This window comes from Athene cunicularia (assembly GCF_003259725.1).
Source record: "Athene cunicularia isolate RWA chromosome 2 unlocalized genomic scaffold, athCun1 chr2_part1, whole genome shotgun sequence".
Classification (NCBI taxonomy): Eukaryota; Metazoa; Chordata; class Aves; order Strigiformes; family Strigidae; genus Athene; species Athene cunicularia.
In genome coordinates this window covers 122,947,827-122,972,856 of record NW_020799095.1, presented here as the reverse complement: position 1 = coordinate 122,972,856, position 25,030 = coordinate 122,947,827, and the positions used below count along the sequence as shown (strand labels likewise).

At 39.6% G+C, this 25,030-nt stretch overlaps 1 protein-coding gene across 1 annotated transcript in view; it reads left to right on the top strand.

Annotated features, from left to right (window-relative positions):
• Positions 1 to 14,313: 14,313 nt before the first annotated feature.
• ZNF704 (zinc finger protein 704) overlaps positions 14,314 to 25,030 on the top strand; it is a 69,333-nt gene continuing 58,616 nt past the window's right edge. Inside the window, exon 1 of the mRNA XM_026843547.1 lies at positions 14,314 to 14,561. Coding sequence (XP_026699348.1) covers positions 14,335 to 14,561 — 227 coding nt within the window. The 5' untranslated portion in view covers positions 14,314 to 14,334. The remainder of the gene's footprint in view (positions 14,562 to 25,030) is intronic.

Sequence of the window (25,030 nt, the reverse complement as noted above, 5' to 3'; positions counted from 1 at the left end):
CTCTGGAGGTCATCTTGTCCACGTCTCCTTCTCAGGCAAGGCCACCTAAAGCTGGCTGCCCAGGACCATGTCCAGATGGCTTCTGAATATCTCCAAGGACGGAGACTCCACAGTCTTCCTGGGCAACCTGTGTCAGTGCTTGGTCACCCTCACAGCGAAAATGTGTTGCCTGTTGTTCAGAGGGAACCTCCTCTGTTTCCGTTTGTGCCTGTTGCCTCTGGTCCTGACACTGGGCAACAGTGAAAAGAGCCTGGTTGTGTCTCCTTTGCACCTTCCCTTCAGGTACTTAGAGACATGAATAAGATCCCCCCTGAGCCTTCTCTTCTCCAGGCTGAACAGTTCCAGCTCTCACAGCCTTTCCTCATAGGAGAGATGCTCCAGTGCCTTCAGCATCCTGGTGGCCCTTTGCTGGACTCTGTCCGGTATGTCTCTCCTGTGCTGGTGATTCCAGAACTGAACCCAGCACTCCCGATGTGGCCTCACCAGTGCTGAATGGAGGAGCAATTTCTTTGCCACAAGTGAAAATTTCTGGCTCATGTTCAACTTGGTGTCTACCAGGACCCCTGCACCTTTTCTGCAAAGCTGCTTTCCAGCTGGGCAGCCCCCAGCATGTACTGGTGCCTGGGGTTCTTCCTCCTCAGGTGCAGGACTTGACATTTCTCCCTGGGGAACTTCATGAGGTTCCTGCTGGCTCATTTCTCTAGCCTGTGGAGCTCTCTGGATGGCAGTATGGTCTGTCAGCCACTCCTCCCAGTTCTTTGTTATCTGCACACTTGTTGAGGATGCATTCTGCCCATTGTCCAGATCAGTAATTAAGATCTTGAACAGGACTGGATCCAATGTTGACCCCTGGGTACACCACCATTTACTGACCTCTAGCTAGACTTTGTGGTGCTGATCATCACCCTCAGGGCACATCCATTCAGCCAGTTTCCTGCCCACCTCACTGTCTGCTCATTCAGCCTGTACATCAACAGCTTGTCTATGAGAATGTTATGGGAGTTGGCATCAAAAGCCTTCCTGAAGTCTATCTAGAGAATATCCACTGCTCATCTACCTGGATAGTCATTTCATCCTAGAAGTTCATCAGGCTGGCCGAGGATGACTTCCCTTCATGCTGACTACTCACAATGATTTTCTTGTCCTTCGTATGCTTAGAAATGGTTTCCAGGAGTAGCTGCTCCCTCAAGTTCCTGGGAATCAAGGTGAGGCTCATCAGTCTGTAGTTCTCTGGGTTCTTCTTCTTGAAGATAGAAGTAACTTTTTTTGCATCTGAAAACTAAATGTAGAGAAGGTGCTTTTCATGGTCTTTGGTGGTTAACATTTGTAAAGTGTCCTATGACAAGTGTGGATGCATGAACCATCTGAACCTTCCTGACCCTGTGCTCCTTCAACCTTGCTTCTGACCCAAAGTTACAGAGAGGCCTAACAGTTCAGCTTTGAACCCTCGAGTCCTATTCTGTGTTTTCCCAGCTGCTAGATTAGAAATTACAGAGATAGGAAAGCACCAGAGAGATCTTAGCAGACTGTGAGATAAATGAGTGCCTCAAACTGTGCCGCATGGCCATCTCAAAGATGAGAGCTTTGCTGCTTGGGCAGTAGGGAGCATGCCGGTCCTGGCTGGTGTCCTTTGTAAGTAATGCTGTGGATTGAGCAGTGATGCTTTTTTAATTTTTTCCCCTCAGAATGAGTGCCCATTGGCCTTGTAATACTTTCAAATGATCTATTGAATTATTTATTTCTAAAAATAGTGAACAGCTTGACCATTCCTGCTGCTTGAGGCTAGCCCAAGGACTACAGAGGGGTGGTGGGCTAAGAGAGAAACTCTTACTAGTGTTTTTCTTTATTTGTGAAAATTGAACAGGAAATACAAAGTGAATAAATAGATCATTCATTAGCAGCTATGGTGTTCACTTTCACAAACGTGTGTTGATGTTTTTCACTGTAGCATGTTGCTGAACAAAGCAGGTAGGAGTTTGATGTTGTTGTTGCTGAACAGTCTGTGATGGGATCACTTTCACTGCTCTGGCACCTTGCCAAACTTTCCAGTCCTGAATGATGATTGCAATGACATTTGTCTCGTATTAAAAAGTACATGTGTGGGTGGTATTTGTTGTTTGACAACAAAACTAATGAAGACAGGAAACTGAACAACTTCTGTTGCTTGAACTTTGGATAAAAATACAGATCTTTTTATTGGTGTTTTTGCAAAACATAAAGAATCACATTTCCATGAAATCCTGTCCCAGATGAAGTTGATAGAAAAGTCCTGCTAGTTCAAGCAGATTAGGGATTTCAGCCCAATTATGTAACCACAAGGGTGAATCCATTAGTCCTCTAAAACCTTTCCACAGCTGTCCTAATAATTTTTAAGTATTGCTTCAGATTACAGAAGATCATTATGATCACTGGACACAGTATCAGAGGGAAGGTAAAATGCCTCAGTGGTTAGATATGGAAGTGTGAAATTATATAGCTCATCATTTTACCATCTTTAATGTATTTTTTAAACATAGTGTATAGAAGGTTACTTGAACTTTAGGTGGGCAGCACAATTATGACCAGCACTCCTAAGACTGGATGGTTACTTAATTTTTTTTTCTGCTTCAACAGATAAAGTGGCTAATGCCTGCATCTTACTGACATAGAGAACAAATTGTACAATTGCCTTCTACAACAGTTTGTAAAGATGGCAAGTTAAACATTTGAACCAATCTGATCTTTTATTTATAATGCCTATCCCTTTGAAATGGTGGGTCTCTCTAGATCAAAGGTGCCTTGGTTCTCATACTTCTCAATAAGTCTCTTTTTAAAATGTAATTGTGACAAATGTAACTACTGCCAAAGGAACAAAATCTGATTCTACTTTAAAATACTTCTAAAGAGAACACTGTAATGCAGTTCTTGCTGCTCTTAGGTCTCGGTTAGTGATGGTTCCTCTGTAGCCTGTGGTTCATAAGGCCATGGAAGGTGGTCCTCATCTGGCTTGCAAAGCTATATGGAAAAAGTGGAAAAATTGATAAGGGTGACTGGTGGTTGCTAAGGTTTTACAGTGATACTTTGCTTCAACAGGCATGGCCACCACTGTTCTAGACAATTGTCCTTTCTCAGGGCAGAAGTGGTTAGTCTTGCAGGTGTTTCTCTTTCTGTGCTAATAGGTCTCCGCTGGAGCAGTAGCCTTTGCAGCACAGCGTGCTTTGTGCCCGGGCACTGAGTAAAACCAGATGGTGTTTGTGGAGCCATGGTGAGAGGATTTAATGTTTCACCAGTTCCAAAAAGGGTAAAGCATTCCTCTCTGTCCTTCCTCCAGCTTCCAGCCATGCACAAGGTACCATGCGCTTGCGCCAGAATTCGTTGTGTGCTTTTGTGGGCTACTGAAACAGTAGGAAACATATGCAGCAGAGAGTCTGTGGACTCTGCTACTTCAGTAAGTTAAGGTGACTCACGGAAGGACTTCATCAAGCACCTTAATAGTGCAGAGGAAAAGATGGGCTATCACAGCTCGGGCATTCATAGGGAGGACAGGGAAGTCAAGAAAGGGAGCAAGCCTTCCTCCAGCAGCCACTTGGCTGGTTGGGCTGTGCTTGACTTTGAGCTGGATTGTTCTTCAGGTTCTTTGTGAAGACTCTTCTCCCATAAGACATGGTTGCATACATCTAGGGGTTTGATAGAGGGCTGGTTTCTGGAGTGGCTGAGGAAGAGGAGGTCACGTTTGGACTCTGCAGTTTTCTACTAGTGTTACTCAATTGCTTCCAGGGATAATGAAATGAAACTCTGTGATACTACTCTGCGTAGTCAGACCCAAAAATAAATTTCGTTTTTGGCACCTCTCCCACTCTGAACAGGAGAACTGCTGAATGCTTTTGTCTAGAACCAAACATAGATTTGGGAGAATCTCTTAAATGGGGGCAATGCTCCTTGCTTGTTCAACTCCTCTGAAGGACCATCTTTCTACTTCTAGCCTCAAGGTCAGTTAAAGGAGATAAGGATGTGCCCTTAATTCTGATCTTATATCATCTCCTCCAGGCTCTCAGCTTCAGGGATCAGCACTGCTCCTTGAAGCTTTCATTCACAGCACCTATTTCATTCAGAAGTTGTAACACTTGAATATATCTGTGAACTACTTTCGTTTAATTTCTCTGAAATCTCATAAGCAAACAAACAAAAAAAGGAGCAAAGTCTCTTTATTCCCAGGATGTTAAGGCAAATAGATTACATTTCCATACCTTTTAAAGTGATCTAGAATCTTCAGCATCTCATCTTGGTTGGCTGCTTCTAAAGTCAGACAATTGCTTCTGACCTTAAAAATCTCACAGCTTTCTGTTATTTATTTGCAAGAGATCTTGCAAATAAAGCTAATCTATCTTTCTTTTCACTAGGCATACTCTGCTATATATCTCTATCCAGACAAGAGGAGGAGGGCTTTCAAATGCAGATGAACCAATCAAGGTTTCTTACTGAGGAGCAGTGAGGCAGCATTTCCAAAATCTTCGAAGCTGTGGAGCTCTCCACTGCGTCTTGTATGGTCTGCTTTTTGGGAGCTCTGCTTGCTTGATCCTGAACGAGATGATAGGAGAAGTGATGGTATTTCTCCCTTCTGCTTTGGATTGCTGCCATCGTTACTGATCCTAAACCACCAGCAAATGAAAAGAGAAGCAAGTGGAGCTTCTTATACATCTTCAGCAATGGTCTTGAAATAGTTGAAATTAGATATTTTATTTGCATGAAAAATTTGGGAAATACAGGCCAGATTGATATTTCTGTCCATAAGGTAATCTATACACAAGGCTGTGTATAAGCTACTTGAAACTTAAGCTGTTTTGTACAACTTCTTAATGTAGACAGAATCAAAACTAGGGGCAGCAAAGACAGTAGGTAGCGTCCCACTGGCTTCTAGGATTTCTAGGCTCTATGCATCTTTTACAAGTAGGAAAAATTGCTATTTCAGAGAAAATAGATGTTGGTAAGCGTACCATGGAAAATACCTCCGTGAGGTTTCAGAGCTTCAGCCAATGTAGCAGGAGCACTTGATTTTATTACACTAATTACAGCTTGTAATTACAACCAGTAGCATAATAGAAGTAAGAACAAAAAAGTTTGTTTGAACTTCCCTGCCACCCCCACATTAGCACGCTCATTTTTGTCACTCAATTCCAGCTTTTCAAACTTCCCCAGAGGTGGCCAGCAAGACCCATGTGTATCCTCCTCTTCTGTCCTTCTGTGCTCCTTGGCCAGCCCAGGGCACACATTTCCAGTCCTCTCCTGTCCTGTGTGTGTCCACAACTTGCCCCAGCAGCACTGGGCAATGCTCACGTTGCTTTTGCCGCAGGAGAGGTGAAGGGGAACCTACTACGTGGCAGGCACCCTTTCCGCTTGCGCAGCCAGGCACGTACATTGCTGTGAGAAAATGTGATAATTGGTTTAGTTCATTTTAAACTCCCTGTTTGTGAAACCAATAATTGGGAAGGCAATTATAGCTGCCCATTCCTGGCCAGCCAAGTCCTTTTTAGCCTGGTGGAGTACCTGAGCACTTGATGGTGAGCATGTTTAGCAAAGTTTGAAGTGCAGGAACAGCTAAATGAAAAAATGAACCTGTGTTTTGCAACTGTAGTTGTCCATTTTCCTTCTGTTTAAGGGTTTTCAAATTAGCTTCTTGATTTTTAGATGTTTAGAGGCAATGTGCTTCTTAGGGTCTTGTTTTATTTAAGAAAAGACAGGGCTGAATGCTGAGATCCTTTTAGAGATGCCATGCCTGGGGGCCATTGCCCAGTTGAACCCAACTAGCCAAGTTCACAGAGCTGTGACTTCAAGTCATACACTTGCATGTGCAGCGTATAGAGAGAATAGAATAGAGAGCACGGAGTTACTTCTTTGAAACTTAAACATCGCAAGCAAATTTTGAAGATGCACACATTCAATAATTAGTATTAATATTTGGTAATTGTTACTAATTGGTGTCTGCTTATTTTAGAAGTCATGTCATGTACCTTTCTGTAAGGAACTTACTGTGGCTACATAGGGGATGGGAAAGAAAGCTGCCATACTTTCACATCTTCATCCCTTTGTTTATGTGGTGGAGAGAAAAAGGCTCGAATATCTCTGAATCTTTTTTGTTTAGACCGGAAAATGGTGTATGAGAAGAGCTGTGGATTCCCAGTGTTCCTCGCTGTCTCCCCCTGTAATCTTAGTAACACCTCTCTGTTTTAATAACATCTATGCTTCTTGGGCCAGTTAGTGCAGAATTTCAGCTGTCACAAGTTGGTCGTTGTTTTATTTCAGGTACAGCAAGTACCTGGATGGGTACTGAATTTCAAATGTGGCAGTGAAAGTTTCTGTCATTCATCTGGATAAATAATGTATAATTCAGAAACACCTTAGACTGGCGCTGGGGTACACAGTTTTTGTAGATGAGTTATATTTAGCCAGATAAGCGCTGACATACACATGACGATGAAAGGGTAGAAACTTCTTGCTCACTCCAGTTCCTGCTGCCTAATACAATATTGTGAATCCAGGCAACATGAATGTTTAGATTTGTATTTCAATATCTAGAAAATATATTCTATAGGTGGTTTTGTATTTTCAGTCAAATGATGAAGATAAGGACTTTGTCCTAGCCTGATTGAAAGCGCATACTACATTACTATACATTAATGCATACTACATATTTTAAAGAACACTTACAGTGACCTTAAAATGCATTATCTTCCGTATTGTTAGAGAACAGCAGTTTACAAATGCTTAGAGTGATTAGATTGACATGGTTTATGTGTAATGAGCAACCACTAGTGAAGCGAGTAATTAAATGCAAAGTATACTCGAAAATGTAATAATACATTGAAATTCAGGGCAGATTATTTCCAAGCATCATTATGAGAATCTGTCTTATCTCTTTGTATTCTGGTGTGAATAGAGATTTCTGGTGAAATGGAAATACAATGCATTCTTTCCTTCCAGTGGGGATGCTGGTTTGGGATGGCAAAAATCATAGCATTTTTACATAAAAAACCTCTGTTATGGGAATTTGAACTGGAAATACTATACGAAGTAGTAAAAATAAACCAAAACCTTTGTCTTTCTGGGGATTTAATTTAAATATTTTTTACTTCCATAATGTTATCTTGGTAATAAGTTCGGTGTTTCTTATTGCTGCTTGTTGTATTTTGCTGTGAACTTTACTCTTGATTTCTTTCTTGTTCAGTGGCTTATCCCTGTCCCAAGAGCATAGCCTAGCTGTTCAGGCTAGCCTGAAAAGAGTTTTGCAGTTATTGAGCTCTTGTTTTGGCTGAACTTTTAAAATGTGTATTACATTAAATATATACATTTCATTACTGTTTTTCATTAATATATTAGGCTGAAATATATTGATTCCTTTTTTCACTTGCCCCATTGAGCTGCCTGTTTGTTCTGTAGTGGATCAAAAATGTTGCTAAAGCCTTGTTTAAAAAAAAATCCCGTGACTTTTGTTTCCTTACCAGATGGAAGTTTTATTGGCAGTCCCTAACACTTAGCATGCTTACATCTATTTCAGAAAATGGAAAGAGATGGTCACAAAGTCAGTATGAAAAAAATGTTTATAAAAACCAACAGTGTTATGGCAGGTTGGCTGGTGCTAAACCATCTTGTAGCTATTAGTTGTTTTTTTAATTGGTGTTTAATCAGAAGAGTTTTTGTATGGAATTAGAACAACTGACTGTATGGTAAATCAGATGGAAATAAAAAAAATCCTCATCCCGAACTGTGTCTTCTTTAACAGCTATATAGTGTTAATATTGTACCTAGGCTTAGGCCTCACAGTTAATTTAAAACTATTTATCTGTTGACAATGCAAATTTATCCAGAATTGGAGCAGCGTGTTGGGTGGCTGTTGTTGAAGTGGGGGTTTTTGGTAGGTGTTTTTCAATTAGCGTGTTCCCCCCCGTCTCCTGCCTCCCCCTGATCTGGAAAGCAGCCAGTGTGGCTTGTGAGGTATCTTGTTGGTTTTGGAATGAAGTGTCACTGTGGTTGAGTCTGGTTACGGGAGCCTGTAGCTGAAGCAAAGGAAGTATAATTTTACAGGTTGAGGGAGAAAAGGAAGTTTGTACAAAAATGGAAACATGGCAAGGGCATCAGGATAATAATAAGATAAGGAGAGGATTTTTAAGCAGCTAGTTTCCCAAAGCATATTCCCACTAGCGTGGGTCTTTTTACAGGGTGTTTTGGATGCAGTTAACTTCTCTACAGATACTTCCCTCCACCCTTGTAAAATATTTTTTGTGTCTTTTAGAGGTGCTTTTTTTCTGTTATAAAATGAACTCTTTTATCTGTATGAACAAAACATAATGGCAAATAATAGGTCATAGTTGCAAGATTATTTAATTTACCCAGGCCACTAGGATTCAAACTGTGCGCAGAGGAGACTTTCTCAGACATCTGAGTCCTTCCAGAATCCCAGTAGACAATGTGAGGAGGAATAGGAGTTAGCCAGTGTCCCCTCAGAAGATGAGAGGAGCCTACTGGGCTGTCGCTGCCCATCCTGCTGCCTTACAGCATAACACAAGCCTCGCTCTGCTGAGCCTCTCTTTGCTGGCCTGCTTCTTGGCAGGCAGCCGCGATCACGCGTGTGGCCAGATCTTCTTCAGCTGGCATAAATCGATGCAGCTTCGTTGAAGATGCTACATTGAGTCACAGGGTTGGAGGCAGTGCCGCTTGGGTGAGCGATGCTCTGTGCTCGGCAGCTGCTTTCTGCTTGTGCACTTCCATCACATCTAGTGCCTGCTGCCTGGCTTCTCATCAGTAAATCAACCCCTGAGTTCTTTATAAAACTGTTAGCATAGTAGGCATGGTATTTGTCATGGTAATTATTTTAATTTTTTTTTTTCTATTGCCACCTGTTTTGTGTAGACCATTACAAAGCTTGTTAAAAATGAGGTCTGTGCTCCTGGTGTGCCCACCTGGATCCAAAGGTGCTGCATAAAAAAAGAGGAAATTTGAAAGAATGTAGGTGGGAGTCAGTTTTTACATTTGAAGGCATATTTCTCTATATTTGGTCACACAGAGGTGAATGTTGCTAATATTCTTGGGAGTTTAATACTTTTTATTGTATAGGAAAACCAGACATCTTAATGCCTGTTAAATGCTAATAAACTATTTGAAAATAAGTTTTTAAGCAGCAGTGCACAAAAAGGGAAGATGCTAAAGCCCAGACAGGTTGTACTCAAGAGATGACATATATAGTCTGTCAGATGTAAGTCTCTGCATTTGCATATAAATATGATAGGTCTGCTTATTCTAGTGTTTACTGATCCTTTGACTAGGTGGTTCAATACTTGATCTGTCTGTTTGATCAATATTTTTTTTGCTTTTCAGAGCAAAATCCAAGCTGAAGTTTAACTGAAATTGGAAAAGAATGAAGTTTGACTGCAATGTGAACATCTTTTCAAGATGTGCTTTTGGGCGTAACAAAAATTGACTGCAGATAAGTTAAGGCCTAAACTATTGAAAAATTGCAGTCTGCACATTCTCGGTAAAGAACAAAGAAAAATTTCTTGAAATGCCTCAAAACTTGTGTTGATGTTGCTCATGCTTTAATTTGGGCAGGATTTCCATTGCAACCTGTGGTCTAGATTGGGGTATGTGGAGTTCAGGACTAGCAACTTGGTTACGACAAGATAGCATCAAATAACACCGAGTTTCTATAGGCAGGTTAAGATGGCTTTTGCAATGAAAAATTATTAATATACTGCTGAAAATATTAACTGTGGTAATCATTTAGCTGTAACTAACATCACTTGAATAGTAACAGTGAATCAAGCAAGAACTTTAAAGCAAAACCCTCAAACTAAATATATACCATTGTCTTGACAACTTCAAAACAGAAACTAAACACTTTCCTTTTTTATGTTTAATAAGGTTTCTGCTTAGAAACCATAGCGAGAAATGACTTTCAGTTTTTGCAGGAAGATTACCACATTGAATTGGTCCTCCAGTCTTGATTGCCAAGTTGAATTCAGTCTTCCTGATTGCAGAAAAATCCCTGGTTGAAGTGGAGCCTCTCTCTGTCTGCAAGAGTAGGACTGCCACAGCACCATGCTGCTGCGCTTGGCGAGTGAGAATATTTCAGCATGAGCAAGGGAAGACCACTTGTGCCTTTGAAGAAGTCCGTTCAAACGGTGTTGCTATTATGTGTTAAAAACTCAGAGGAGAGGGAGTGGGAAGGCCAGTGCTTGCTGAGAAGCAGTGGAAGGAATAAAAGGCAGAATAGACCCCAGGCATGGGACAGTGCCAAGGCTGAGCTCCAGCAAGGAAGATTCAGGTAATATTGAGCCAAGCAGCTGCATATGAAAAGTTTCCCTTGCACAGTGGTAATGGGAGGGAAGTTGTCAAAGGCAGGTGCAGGTAGCTGCAGACAGAAACAAAGCTAGTTTCTAAAATTTGCAGATGGTTTATATCTCCTGATTCTGTGACTGAACTTCCAAGCGATGTTAGTTGCCCGAGGCGAGGCTGCAAAGGACTCAGTTGAAGGTTGCTAATGGCTTAAGGGTGAACATATGCAATGAATTGCACAGAAAAACGGGCTATTATAAAATGGCTTGTATGAGTGATGATTAATCAAGTGTATGGAAAAAAACCTGTGTAAATTTTTATCAGCAGTTGATACTGAAAGCAGTAAGATGGCAAATATGGGGGTATATTGATGAGAAAAGCCAAACCATTAGGGAACAACATAATCATGGAGTTTGAGAATAGCTAAGGAGAGAGAAAAGCGAAGTATTGGAAGTAAGGTGAAATAAATTGATGTTACAGTGTTAACACGTGGCTGGCTGTGAAACAGGCTGCATCTGCTTGGACTAGACCTTCCATGAAATTTTTACTGAAATATGTTATGGACTTAGAGGACCACCACAAGCCTCAAAGTGGCTAAAAGAATATGAAGGATCTTTGACCAAAAAAAAAAAAAAGTTCCTGGTAAGATGTGACAAAACAGTTAACTTATCTAGAAAGATATTGGAAGTTGTCTGTGTTATCTCTGAACTGTGAGTGGTGGTGAAGCAGAGCTTGAAAGCAGAGGGATCCTATTAGTCAGTTGATGCATTTGCCACGGAGCAAGGAACCTGATCAGTCAAGTGACTGTGGCTCTTGACGCTCCCCACATCAACAGCTCCTTGTGTAGGGTTGGATTTCCAGCAAAAGACCCTTTACCTTTCCAGATAGGTCAGGTGTCTCAAGTGGAAATGGCTCCTGTAGACATGGATGAATTAAAATAGAAAAATTGCCTATGAAGCTGGAGAAAGCTGATGGAGAGTGGCCACTGACGGAAACTCTTGGCTTTCCCTCGTGATCACCTGCTTTTTAAGCAGAAAACATTCTTTATCTGCAGTTGCTCTCAAGGGAAGGTTTAGAAAGAGGTTAATATTTCCAAATATCTTCTGAAAACTGAAGGAGAGGGAGAGGGTTAGTCTAAGGATTGGTCTTTTGCTGTTCCTGGCTGTTTAGCCAAAGGACCTGAACTGCTTGGCAGCAGCTCTGCAACCTAAGACCTTGCTTCTGTGGTTTTTGTCATTCCTCACTTTCATACACTTGTGTGGGGCTGGCTATTAATTATGCCACTGACACATGAAAACTAAGCTGTTACTTGAATGTATTTGAACTGGATGTGAGTAATTTTGATATATATGAATAGATTATCTGGTATCACTGTACAGGTATTGTGCTCTTTACATTTTAGGATTTATTTGTACAGCTGTAGTCTGCGTCTGCAACCTTTTGTCATCACTGTTTAGGTCTGTAAAGAAAACTTAATAATGTATGGCATAGTATGTTTGCTGGAACTGATTAAAATGTTACAGTTCCATAAATTGAGGAAATTTTTTTTTTCCCCCTTTGGTGAAATCATGGATTTATTGGGTTAAAAAAAAATCATCTCGATGAATACTATATTCAGTCTGGCATTGAAGAGTAGGGAAGAAAGGAAGTTTCCCCCCTCCCATGCTCTCAGTGCTGTCTCCACTAAGGGTTATGCAGAGCAAGGAGGAAACTGCTGGGCCCTGCCTCATAGGTGTGTGCATCAGCACCTTGCCACGCACCAGCACTCTGCCACCCACAGCAAGTGTAGGTGCTCTTCCCCTGCGCAGCACTGTCCTCTGCACCGGATAAGGTGGAGATCTTAGGGAGTGAGGAAAAGAGATGTGGTCATGCAATGGAAGACCATATGGCAACGGACGAAGTGGAATTCAAGTCTTACATGTATCTTCGTTTGGAATTGTATCATTTCTAGGGACTGGATATTGGAACCTGGCTGTTTTCAGGCTTTTTTTTTTTTTTTTCTTTAGTGCATGATTTCTAAATTAATTTTGATGAAAATTGAAGGCAACTCAGCATGTGTTAAGATCTTCAGACCATCACAAAAGGGCTTACTGTAAATCTACATTTAAAAAAATATTAAATCTGAATTAAATTTGTATTATTTATATGTCTTCTCCTAATTCTGTGTGATCATATGCTGACTGTTTTGTCTTCCATGCAGATTTTCTTGGTAATGTGTCATCTGTTTGTGTGTGAAGAAGTGTAAAAAGACTGATTCTTCCTACTTTTTACATTCATAAAGTAACAATTCTAGTTTTGTTCTTGAAGCAACTACTGAAAGCCTTTCCATGGAAACACTAGAATGAGACAATTAAATCATTGATCTTAAGTATTTATGTGTTAGTCATGACATGTACTTTACAGAACAAAACAAAATTACCTTGGCAAGATTGTCTTTCCTGTGAACTGAAAATAGTTTGCAGAACTTTTTTACCTGCCAAGGTTTGAAAGCTATAAATGGGGAGATTTGTGGGGTGAGGAATATATTTTTCTTTATTTTTATGCATAAATATATACACATATACATTAATTAATTTTTTTGGATGATGAAAAGGAGGAGGAGTAAACTGGAAGAGTTTATGTAGGAATTTCAGCTTATTGGTGTTGTTACTATCTGAGGGTGACACATCCTGGATTTCTTCACTCCAAAGATCAGCAATAATTTACAAGTATCTAAGAATGCAGTTTGCAAGTCCTTGAAGGCTTCTGGATTTCTCTGAGGTGGTGCTTGTAGTGTGGAAGTACCTCTGCTCAGCAGGACAAACAGCTATTTTGTTGGGATGTAATTTGCTTGGCTTTTTGGGCTGAGTAGAGGGGTTGCTGCCCTAGTGCATCTCGTGGACTTCTGGCAAGTTAGCAGTTGAAGCTCCTGATGTTAAAAGCATAGATGTCTAGAAATAACTCTATTAGCAGATGCTTCTGGCAGGTTTTGTCTCTTTGGCAGGTTTTGTCTCTTTACCTGTTCACAGGGACACAAGGAAGCTAGCCTGAGGGTCTGGAGGAGCTCAGTCGAGCGAGGTCCAGAGGCTTGCAACAGCAGGTGATAGGTCAGCACTGTGAAGCTGAGGAAGCCTAGGTAGCCAGGGAATGATATTTCAGAGGAAAATGAAGATCATGGGCTTTGTTTTGCTTACTGGGATGACAGAGTGGCATGGTTCTGTTGACTTTCCATGCTCTACACTGTAACCTTGCAGTAGTTTGCTTTATAAACACAAACACACTGTATGCCGTAGAGGTAGCATATTTGTTAAGGATACCTATTTGCTTGGGAAGTCTTTGCTTATAGGAAGCAGCAGGCCTGAAGACCTGGGGAGCATTGGCAGCCAAAGAGACAACCTGACACAGCTTCTGCATTTGTCCATGCTCCTCACCGCTGGCCATCGGTGATGGAGCTGTCTGGGCTTCTTGCAGAGATCCTGCCAGTATTACTTTCTCCCCTTTGTCTTCTGGCAGCTGAGTTGGATCATAATGAATTATTTTTAGGCTCGTTGAGAAACCCCCTTTAGAAATACAACTGTTAAAGAACGCAGTAAGTGGGTGTTGGGAGCACTTTAATTTCTTGGTTGCCTTTTGAAATCTGGATAAATTCTGTCTGTTTTTCCTGGAATTTTAGGAGGAAGGCAGCTAGGATTTCTTTTGCATAGTTACACAATACAGATGTGTGGATGTTAAATATATGTTGTGTATACTGAGGTTTCTGATACTCCAAAATACCTTTTTGATTTAGCATTAAGAGGTAATGGATTGCTTTATCAAATGGACAGGAATTGCTTATTTTCCTGGATAGTCTTCAACACTTGAGAAATTAATGTCAGTTTCAGAATTTATGAAGGGCAAAGAAATGGTGTTCTATGATTCAAAGAACTAATTAGGAGTAAATGCCTGTGGGTATTGGGTGTCCCCCGTCCCCCCCCCCCTACATTTTATGAGAATTAGATGAAAATTTAATAATTGCTTTTAATTTTACAGGCAGCCAGCATCAAGCGTGAAATGACCTTCCCTGCATTTCAACAGGACGATGTTAAAAGTGACATCAGTCAAAAACTGCCAGACCAACAGTTTCTCCTGTTCACCACAAAGGAGGAAGATTTAAAAACAGCAGAGACCAAAAAACCAAACAGAGCTCACGAGTATGAAAAGGAAAACACTCGCTCTGTTTGTCTTCTGGAACAGAAGCGCAAGGTTGTTTCTTCAAATATTGATGTGCCTCCAGCAAGGTAAGGAAAGTTGGGATTTTTGTTGTCTTTTGTTTTAAGCTTTTTTTTTTCCTTTTTTTTTTTTTTTTTTTAATGGGATATTAGAGGCAAATATTTTGTAAGCATTACAATGAACTGATAAGACTGCTGTTTGTGCCGGAGTAGTCCAAAGTCAATCACAACTCCACTACTTGAGATATCTGCTAGAGGATTGAAAATACCAGTAGCAGAAACTGAGACCATCTGCAGTGTAGGACTCTGTATTGCTTTTGCAGTGGTTTTGCTTTTCTAATGTGCTGCAACTGAAGTATTCTCAGAAGAGGAAGTGTCTTAACAGGAAGAGATTGTTGACCCAGCTTCACTCTGAGAAGTAGTCTTCTAAATTAGACACAGCATCAGTTTACCTGCTAACAATTCTTCTTTACTGCCGTACCTGCATTGACTTTATGCTCAACTTAATGCTGCATAGTGAGGATGTAGTATCTTATGTTCTGTTATATTCCTGTAAAGGTGTACAGCTGGGACATAATGTGGTCTATGAAATTAATCAATAGAAAAAAGTAGTGAGGAAAGGCCAATGCAGGAAAATCAAACTTGTATAAAATGAGGATTTTGGGATTTTGGGATTGCTTTTTAATTTGTTACTCCTTGAGAATCTGTTATGAAAGCACATAAATATTTATGTCTTCAGTGTTCGCATCTGGGCAGTTACACTTTTAATTATAAACTATAGAAAATTATTTTGAGAAAAAAAAATGTTCTTTAATCTGAGACTTGACATATATCACAGCAGAAAATTCAAGGTTTATTTGTTAAATTATTTTACTTCCTGATACTGAAGTAGAATACTACTAAGAGAAGGATAAACTGAGAATTTTGTACTGGCTAGTGATTTAAAGAGAAGGGCTCAGAAATACAGAGTCTAGAACCTTGAACTTTGAGAAAGGACTTCACTGCTTTGAGAGAGGGAATGACTCCTCTATGAAATGCTGAACATTAGTGTAAAAGAAACATATCCAGTAATGCTAAACAGACTCACTTGTATCAATGGTGAAAAACTGACAACAAATTGGGTATTCTGTGTTGCAAGTTGACAAGTTCTTTTTCTTTTTGTTGTTTGTGATTTTATGTTGGCAGCAGTCTGTCTGCAAAGATTTTTTTCTTAACCTGCCTGATAAATTCACTTGCACATAATATTCAGTGAAAACTCTTCTGAATTTATAGTGCCACTTAAAATAGATGTAGTCAGACTGGATGTTTTGTTGTTTTTTGGTTTGTTTGCTTTCTAAAAACCAACATAAACCAGCAGGTTCTGCCACATCATCCATAACAGAATGTCCATTGTTTTCCTCTGGCTCTCTTAAATGGCACTTGTGAAAATGGCAAAGTTCATGAGCGTTTTGATAGGATTTTTTTTGCCCATGTGTGTCTAGTAAAAGCTATGCATTAAAAGCTTGAAAATGTTAGGATACTTACTTGAAATTTTCACCAGTAATCAATCCTGTCATGGCTGAGTGCCTTTCTCATTCATGCTTATGTGTCTCAAATCAAATAGGATTATCAGAAAATTCAGGTCAGCAGGGACTTCAGGAAGTCACCTAGTCCAACCTCCTGCCCAAACCTTATGTTAGCATTTCCATTTTACAATTTGGGCAGCCAGGGTGCAGAATTTAAGTGCCTTTTAGTGTGGTTTCATGCAGATAATCCACCTGAAGATGGAGTTGAGCTCCCCTTTTTTTGTAACTGCAAGGTTCCCTCCTTGGAGGGATGGACATTTTTTTTCCCCAACAAGGTGGAAAAGAGAATGAATAAACATCTTTAATGCCTTCTTAAGACTAATTGTGACACTAGCTGGGAGCATAAGATACTGAAGATGACAGGAAATATTTTCATTTGCAAGGGTGTCTTCTAAAATAGTTCATTGTTCCTGTATTTTGTTGTGAACAGATAAATGATCATACTGTGTTATTGCATGTTTTCAGACGTGCAGGTTGAGCTGCTGCGTTAGCAGAATTTGAGAATGAAGTAGAAATACCTAGTGTCTCTTCAGTACAGTTTGATTCTTAAGTCATATTCTCCGAGAAGTGCAAGTCAAGGCATTTGACCTTCTCCTGCCTCTTTATAAGCCTCTTCCAGATTTCTGTCTAGGACTGCACTGATGGAGTTGCATGTTCCCTAGAGGTGAATTCCTCCGCTGTTCTCCACCTGACAGGACTTGTTGGGTCAACTGTCCTCTCTTCTGATGAGAACATCTATCCGTCTTTGTAGCTTGCCAATTGTTTTCACAGATTATTTGTTGTATCCAGTTGTGTAAGGTCATCTTGAATTAATCAGATAATGTTTACAAAAGTGTGGGAGAAATAAGGAATTTAATATGGTCTTCAGTTTCTTCTTGCTACGTACATCCTCTTTACCAAAAACTTTCAGCTATCATTTTGTAGTAGAAAAATGCTATGGAAATGAAGCTTGCTATGTATTTAGTTTTAAAACCTTAGTGAAGCCGAGGTTACCCACTTTACTGCAGATGCCAAGGTAAAGGATAACATTACGTTTTACAGTATCCTACTAAACCCAGGACAGTTAGTGATTTTGAGACAGAAGTTTATCATGCTGCAGAATCCTTATTAAGAAGGGCATATGAGTATCTCCATAAGAGCTCTGAAAGTGTCTGCAAAAGAGCTGGTAACGTGGATAAGTATACTTGACTTTGACTACAAAAGGAAACAAAGCCCATCCCATCTTACCTAGTTTTAAGGATTTCAATGAATAAGAATTAAAATCTTTGTGAGGCTCTGTATCCAAAATAAGTAACAGTTCAGAAAACACTGGCATAATAATTGTTGCTTCTGAGGCATTCAGCTGCAGGGCTTTTGTTATTGCTTATAAGCTTTAAAATTTTAGAAATGTGAAAATATCTTAATTGAGTCCCTGGTGTTTCAGGTGATTGGTACTCAGGTGCACTGAAATTGCAGTAGATGGAACTGTTAAGCAGGGACAGGCTGGTGGCCATCACATGTGCAGGAACATGGGAAACTAGTGGAAGTCATGAACACTTCAGAATTTTGTTTGTTAATGAAATCTGGACAGAAGGCATAGATCTAATGAATTAATACAACAATTAATGATATCAATTAATGAGATCTAATTAATAGTCCAACAGTTACACACTTGCCTGGAGGGTGGAAGGTGTGGGTTCAGCTTCTTTTGTTGTTGTATTTGGAGCAAGGATCTGAACTAGAGTCTCTGGTGTACAAGGGAGGTGTCTTAACCATCAAAGTCCTGGAACGTTCAAGGTGCTTCATAGGGTAATCTTGGAAATAACAGTGTCAGGCTAAATGTAGCAGACCTGAAATAAATATTTTATTGCACGCAGGAGAATTTTAACATTGAAATCAACTTAGTTTTTAAAGTTCATTGTTTACATTTTCTATTTCAGCTTGCAAAAATACTGCAGACCTTTCTACTTTATGTGCTGTACTGGAGTCTTTTGGATTAAAATAGGAACAGACCATGACTTTTTCTTACTGATTTTTATGTTTTGGAATGCAAAAATGGAATAAGAGGTTAACAGCATTATGTCTTTCCCTTTTCAGGTTTCTTCATTGGGTCATTTTGAATAAAATTTATATAAGTTAAATAGCTTTCCTACATCTGAAACTCCAATGAGCATAAATTAAACTGTTCAGCTTGAGTAGATGAATTATTTAATAAGGAAATTTGAATTCCTTACTTTCCCTTTAAACTTTAAATTTATTGGTAGTTTTGGTGCATAAAGGACTTCTGTCTTGGAGAAGGGAGTCTGACCACTCGACTATAAACTGCATTTATCTCTGAGAAGTGAGATGCTGTCTGTACAACAAAGGAGAATATGCTTTAGATTGACCTTCCAGTTCAAACATGAGCAATCAAACACAGCCCAGATCTCTAGGATCTGCATAGTGGAAGTTCATTTTCTAAATGAGAGTGGTATCACTGAGGGACTAATTGCCATGTCTTGTGGGCAGAAGCAAGCACAGGTCTACCAGTGTTTTGGGCAGCTACATCTGTAGAGGTCAGAAGTAATCAAAGATGATGTCCCCAGTAGACAGTGATGTGGAAGTTAAAAGAGCGGTTCTGCTTGTTTGTATTTTCATCAGTTAATTACCGTAATGCACACTTAATCCCAAAGCAAGTCAACAAGAGAAAAAGCCTGGGCTGCTGATACGGTGGGTGTGGGGGTGTGAGTCATAAGGTAGGGACCCAGGTATGTGGGGAATGGCTGCTGCCTCTTGAAGGATGAGGGTGGAAGGGTGGGCAGTGGAGAACAAGGGATGAAGTTTCCTTTTTTTGAGTAAAATTTGGGAGTAAATATCGGGAAATGGTGATGGGGTTAAAGGTCCTTTTAGATAGAAGTGCATTAACCAACTGTAGTTGGAAACCATTCAAAATTTACATTCATTAGTGTCAGAAGTGGTGTCCTTTCTGGGTAACTAGAAACATCTGAAAGGTTAAGAGAATTAAAGGAACTAAGCAGGCATCACTCCCACCCCTCTGATGGGTGGGAGTGTTTCAGTAGTTTTGCTTTTGTTAACCTTTTTCTAGAAGAACTCAAGATACTGTGAAATTTGTATTATCCCCTTGCCACAATGTTCTCCTCTTTCCCAGTCCTCCTGTACCCTATCTTCTCTGAAAAAACAGAAAGGATTATAAACTTTCTAACTGACTAACAACTTCTATGTTAAGTTTGTGCTCTTAAAGGACAAGCCAAAGCTAAACCTCAGCTGCTTAAACACTTCCTGTAGTGTGAAAATAGCTATTGTGCAGTAAAACCTTCTAGTTCCTGTCCTCTTCTGGTTCACTGCTATTAAGCAGTGACATTTGCCATGACAATAATATATTGGATTTTGCTATCTTCTGTTTCTTTCATATAAAAAAAGTTGCTCAATTAGCGCAAAATTAATTTTTATTCATGTACCTATACTTTATCTACTAATTAGTTTATCATTTAATGGAAGAATGTGTGAAATAATTGAAGTAAATGAAATGTCTCTAGGAATTCTCCCTGCCTTTGACTTTTTAGGTTCTTCTGTAATAGCTACAGAAATCTGGGACAAAATGAAGTGCAGCCGTGTTTTCTAACCATCATTATAAAGAAACAGTATAGGCAGTGCTGCATTTTCATCCCTATATGATTTTCTTGCCTGGTCTCTCCAGGAATGTAGCTCTGGGCAGCTCTCTGATTAGAGGGTGTGTTGTTGATCCGTAAGGCCTGCTGGGCATGATTGGTTATGCACTGTGCATTTCAGTGGCAATATTTACATATTTTCATAGCCAAAACTCTCCAGGAGCCTGACTCCAAGATCAAAAGCAGTATCTGCTTAACTAGGATATCCTCAGTAGGAGAACTTCCCAATCTCCTTGCGGAGGGAAGAACCTTATGATCAAGTTGTGCTTTTCTGTTTATCCAGAGGTGGTGTTTATTCAGAGATTGTCTTCTGTTATTCTTCTCCGTCAGTTTTTGAAGGCTTTTCAGTTCTCCTTGGGGGAGCTCCTTTCCTGTATCTCTCACAGTTTTGGCAGAGGAGATTGATGGGGCATCTTCAGAGGGTGTCAGCTATTTGTTGGCTGCTGAGGGTTTTCAGTCAAATTAGATGAAAACAAAAAGCCAAGAAACCAGGCTATGCTTCAGACTTACTGACTCTAGCTTTGAGAGCTTCTGAGCTCTCTAGCTTTCCTTCTAGTCTAAAAGCACTGCATTGAGGTGTGAGATTTTATCCAAGTTTTTTCACCATCCTATAGTTTGAATGCTCCTGTTTCTCAGGTTTCATTTGCTATGCATCCACGATAGTTAGAAACTTTGTAAATGGTTGTTTTTCATGTAATGAGAATTACTCGCAGAGTCATTCCCATATTTCACGGCTTCTGTAAAAATGTTGGTAGTTGCCAATACCATGAGTTTCAAAGCAGCTTCTCCAAATATCCACAACAGCTAATTATTGAAGTAGTAAATTGTTGCTTTGTTTTGCTAGACTTCTTCAGTTAAATATGTGTGCAGCTTGATTGGATTTCACCCAAGCAGTCATTAGAGCTTGATTATGTTTAATATTGATGGTAAACTGCTCATCATGGTCTGCTGCAAAAAGGTGTGGTGCCTTCTAGGATCTGACTGTTAACAGGAAAAAGAAGTTCATCCAAACAGCAATCAGAGAATTGGTCTGTTAGCACATTTTGAAGTAAAAACCCAATATATTTCTTGATACTGTTTTCTAATACTAAATTTGTTTTGCGTTCTAGAAGGACTGTTTATGTGCTTAAAACTCTGTATGCCTTTGATCCGCCTGCAGCATGCAAAAGCAGTGTAGGATAAACTTCTTTGCAAAGTGTAGATTGAATTGCAAATAAAAACAGACTCCAAAAGTCACCTTGCGCATTTAGCTGCAGTGTCGTCTTCCAGATTACTTGCCTGGGTGTGCGTAGTGTTATGCATGATAGCTGAACCAGCCTTGCATGATGCTGAGACAGATGACTGTGTTCATGACAGTTTGCAAACTGTTGGAGACTCATCTTTCAGGTGGTGAGATGGATCAAGTCTCAAGAGTGATGGGGAACAGAAGACACACTTAATAAGACTTCCATTTAAAGGGTGGCTGACCGTAGGGATGGTTGAGCTTGGTGTAAGTAAGAATAGATTTCATAGCCGGGTGTTACAGACTCAGGCATTAGCATTCAGAAGTCCCCACTGCCAGAGAGCCACAGCAATATGTTGGATAGGTTTGGTTTTTTGAAAAAGGTGTAACATCCCCTGCTGTAGAAAACTTCACTCTGAAAGTGCGCATAATGTATCTTTATTTTTCAGTGGACTTTGGTAAGTTCCACTGTTTCTCTCCTTTGTGTTGTACTGTGTGCATATCTGAGAGTTTCAAGATATCTTGTATTTAACAGCATTACTGACATCCACACAACCGTCATGTTCAATCAGTTGCAGCTTGTAGAGGAACCATTTATGTGACTAGCACAATTTATTCATTCATCACCAGTCTTAGATACGCTGGCTGGCCTATCCAGCAGGATTTTTCCAACATAATATTCTTGTTAAAGTGTGAATTTTGGGTGAGTTAACATTACTCTTGAGGCATTTTTTCCCCAGTGATATTCAGAGTAGAGGGAATATTTGTAGCAACTGGTCATCACACAGACCTCTTAGTTCATTGTTCCTGGGTTTCCATAATTTTCAACTTTCACCCTCTATTCTGATGTGCACAGTAGTATTAATATTAGGAGGGGGGACTTCTAACACCAGCTGGTGACTTTAGTCATCTGGAATTTTGGCCAATGTTACTGTCCAGTTTTTAACTGTTGACTTGCAATGATGTTCCCAGGGAATGAAATTCCAGTGAAAAATACAAGCACGAAAATTTGATTGTGCAATTAAATGTGGTCATGCTATGTTGTCTACTGCCTGACATTAGAGTCTATATTATTTTAGATTATTATTATGTCAAAAGAAGACTTTGCTTGTGCATGTATACTTATATATACACATACATATGTTTATATATGCACATATATAGTTTCCCATTTCTCTAGAAAATCCCATATTCAAAGTACTGCTGAGAAAGATTTGTCTTCTTATATAGAAGTATAACTTCTTCTCTTTAAAATGTTCTTCCACTGGTACCCAAAAAAAAGGCTAAATAATTGTATCTGTGTGATGGAAGTTGCCAATGGACGGTGATCTCATTACCAAGCAAATTTCAGTAAGTTCCTCTAATGTGGCAACAAGAAAAAATGTGTTCTTAATCTGCAGCGACCATTAGGCACTGGTTCTTGAAGAGCTGCATTCAGTCAGCATTGCTGCTTTATCTGTTAGCCATTGATGTGAATGCAGGGCTTGTTCTCAGCTCTTCAGTTCCCTTAAAAAATGGAGTGTAATTTCAAAACACTCTTCAACAGCAGGCAATATTCAATAAGAGCAATTTCTTTGTGGTTTGTGTTAGCTGTGGCACAAAAAAAATTCCTCTTGAAATACCATCTGTGCTGAGAAAAAGAAAAAAGTCAATGGGTACATGGTTTATAACTTGTGTATCTGTGAAATGTGCAAGAGTGGGCTACTGTGTATATGCTTACATAGATTACATACATCATATCTATGTTCATAGCTATAATTTTATTTAAATGTTATAAAACTAAAATAGTCTAGTTTATGCACTGGTATTTGACATTGTATTGTTGAGTTCAGCAGACATGAAGCTTGCCTTTCTGAGAGAAGTTATTTCTAAAAATATTTTACAAATAACAATCAGTGATACAACTTCTGTCTTAACTCCTTTAGCATCATCTCTGTGAAAACATTCATTTTACATATTTTAAAAGAAAAAAGAGGTAGAAAGCCTGACTTTTTTCCATTTATAGTAATATGGTTGCATTATGTGTACAAGGGGTTTTTGGTATTTTGGCTGTATCCCTAAGACAACTACATTACAATGAAACTCATCTAACCCTATTTTTTTAATGTGGTACATGAAGTATATAATTGGTTTGTATAGATGAAAGGCTATTTTTAAAGTGCCTTTTGTTCTTTTCTATAAGATTTTCTGATCTCTGTTGTATGCTTATCTGTTGGTTTATATGCATCAGATACCAGTTTTGTCTATTACTACTTCAGGTTTTGTGACAACAGGAGTGTTGTCAAAGGTTGGAGCAGTATCAATATCTAGATTAGGATATTGTGACAGGTGCACCCACCTGATGAAAATAGTGCTTCTTGGCTGCTGAAATGTAGCCATTATTGATTTTCTTTTTCCATGCCTTTGTTCTCAGGGTTTCATGGTAGTTGGGGCCTTTGGCCAATGGGAGCTGCTATTGTCCTCAGATCATATTTGGCTGGGTATACATGGAGTCCCCTGGGAGACCCATTTTGAGCTTGTCCCCTGGAGCAGCACAGTGAGGTCAAGGACTCTCCCCTTGGGTTGGGGCTCTCAGGATGCTGCCCTGAGAAGTTCCTCAACATTGAGAGCCCTCATTTTTTTAGGTGAGGTACAGAGCTTTTTGGGTTGACATTAAACTCTAGGAAGTTTGTAGGATAGTTTTGTTCTCCTCTTACAGACATTCAGATCTGCTGTTGTATGTTTGCAGAGTGCTAGTTGTTTGTGTTGGAGATAAATATATTTTTTTTGGTTGTTGTTTGCTTATTTAAGAGCTTCTGCAACATATATTAGATTTTTCTAACTGGTTATTTTTATTTGAAACAGAACACAGCTTCTTGTGATTTTAGTAATCTGCATGGTTTAATATAAGCTCCAACTCTTACCTTTTTACTCCTTGATCATTTTGGGAAAATGATGGAAGTGTTGCTAGATACACAAGGTCTGCATGAAGTAGTTACAATTCTTGCTAAGTTGCTAGGCTTTCCAAATAAAATGTCTTTTGACTTTGTTACCAAAGCAACCCTTGATGGCAGTGTATTGCACTGGACATAACCTGCAGTGTGGCTTTTGTTCCCTACTGAAAGCCTAGTTCCATACCCAGCTGAATGACTGCTTTTTGGAAGCTTACAAGAGTTAACCTGTTGTGTTCAATGTATTTTTAATACATGCTGAGTGATTAGTCACAGTTTTGTCTAACCAATAAAAATATTTTTTGTTCTTATGCTAGTCGAGCTCACTACATAAGGAGTTTTGCAATTTTGCATAGGTCTGTATTTTAAGTTCTGCCACAGGAATTCCTGCAGGTGGTCTGATACTGTGTCTGACAGATGACCTCAGGACATCTGTGGTTGGTACCCAGTGAACAGAACAGTTCTGGTCATCTTCAGTGGACCAGGAGGAAGCTGTGCGTGAAATATGAACTTCTGCTATTAATGGTCCTGGCAGAGAAAGTGCATCCCTAAGTACCTTGCTCTTCCATCCATAGAGTAAAAGATGAAATGAGATGAGACATTTTGCTAAAAATATTTAACGATTGCAAGCAAATGTATGTTTACACTTTGTATAGAACCAACATTTAGAAACATAACTTCATTCTCATTTTAGGATAAAACATTCACTGTTAGTGGCTTCGTATGTGAAATGGTTTGTTTGATAACCACATCTTCAAAATAGCCTTCTTGGGGAACTGAGGGAAAAAGTGTAGAATAACATTGTTAGAATACAGTAGCAAAGCATTTCTTTAATTATACATTACACTAAATTCTGGGTATCTGAGAGTTGTCATTCCTTCTCTCCAGGAGCTTACCAGAAGTCCACATGTAGCTGGACACCTAAGCTGTGTTGTCCTATGAAAGTAGTTGTCCTCTGCAGCATCAACAGTACTGCACTGCGACTGCTACTGTGTTGACACACAGATGTTTTTAGTAATAGTAGTATTCCAGATGGTAAATGGAGTCAATAGCCAATTGATGCTTTTAATAATTTTTTCTTATATTGTAGTACTGTTGCTCCTCATTTGATTTGGTTTGTTACCCAAAACTTAATGTTTTAACCATTCCTTTGGGAAGGTAGAAAGGGTGATAC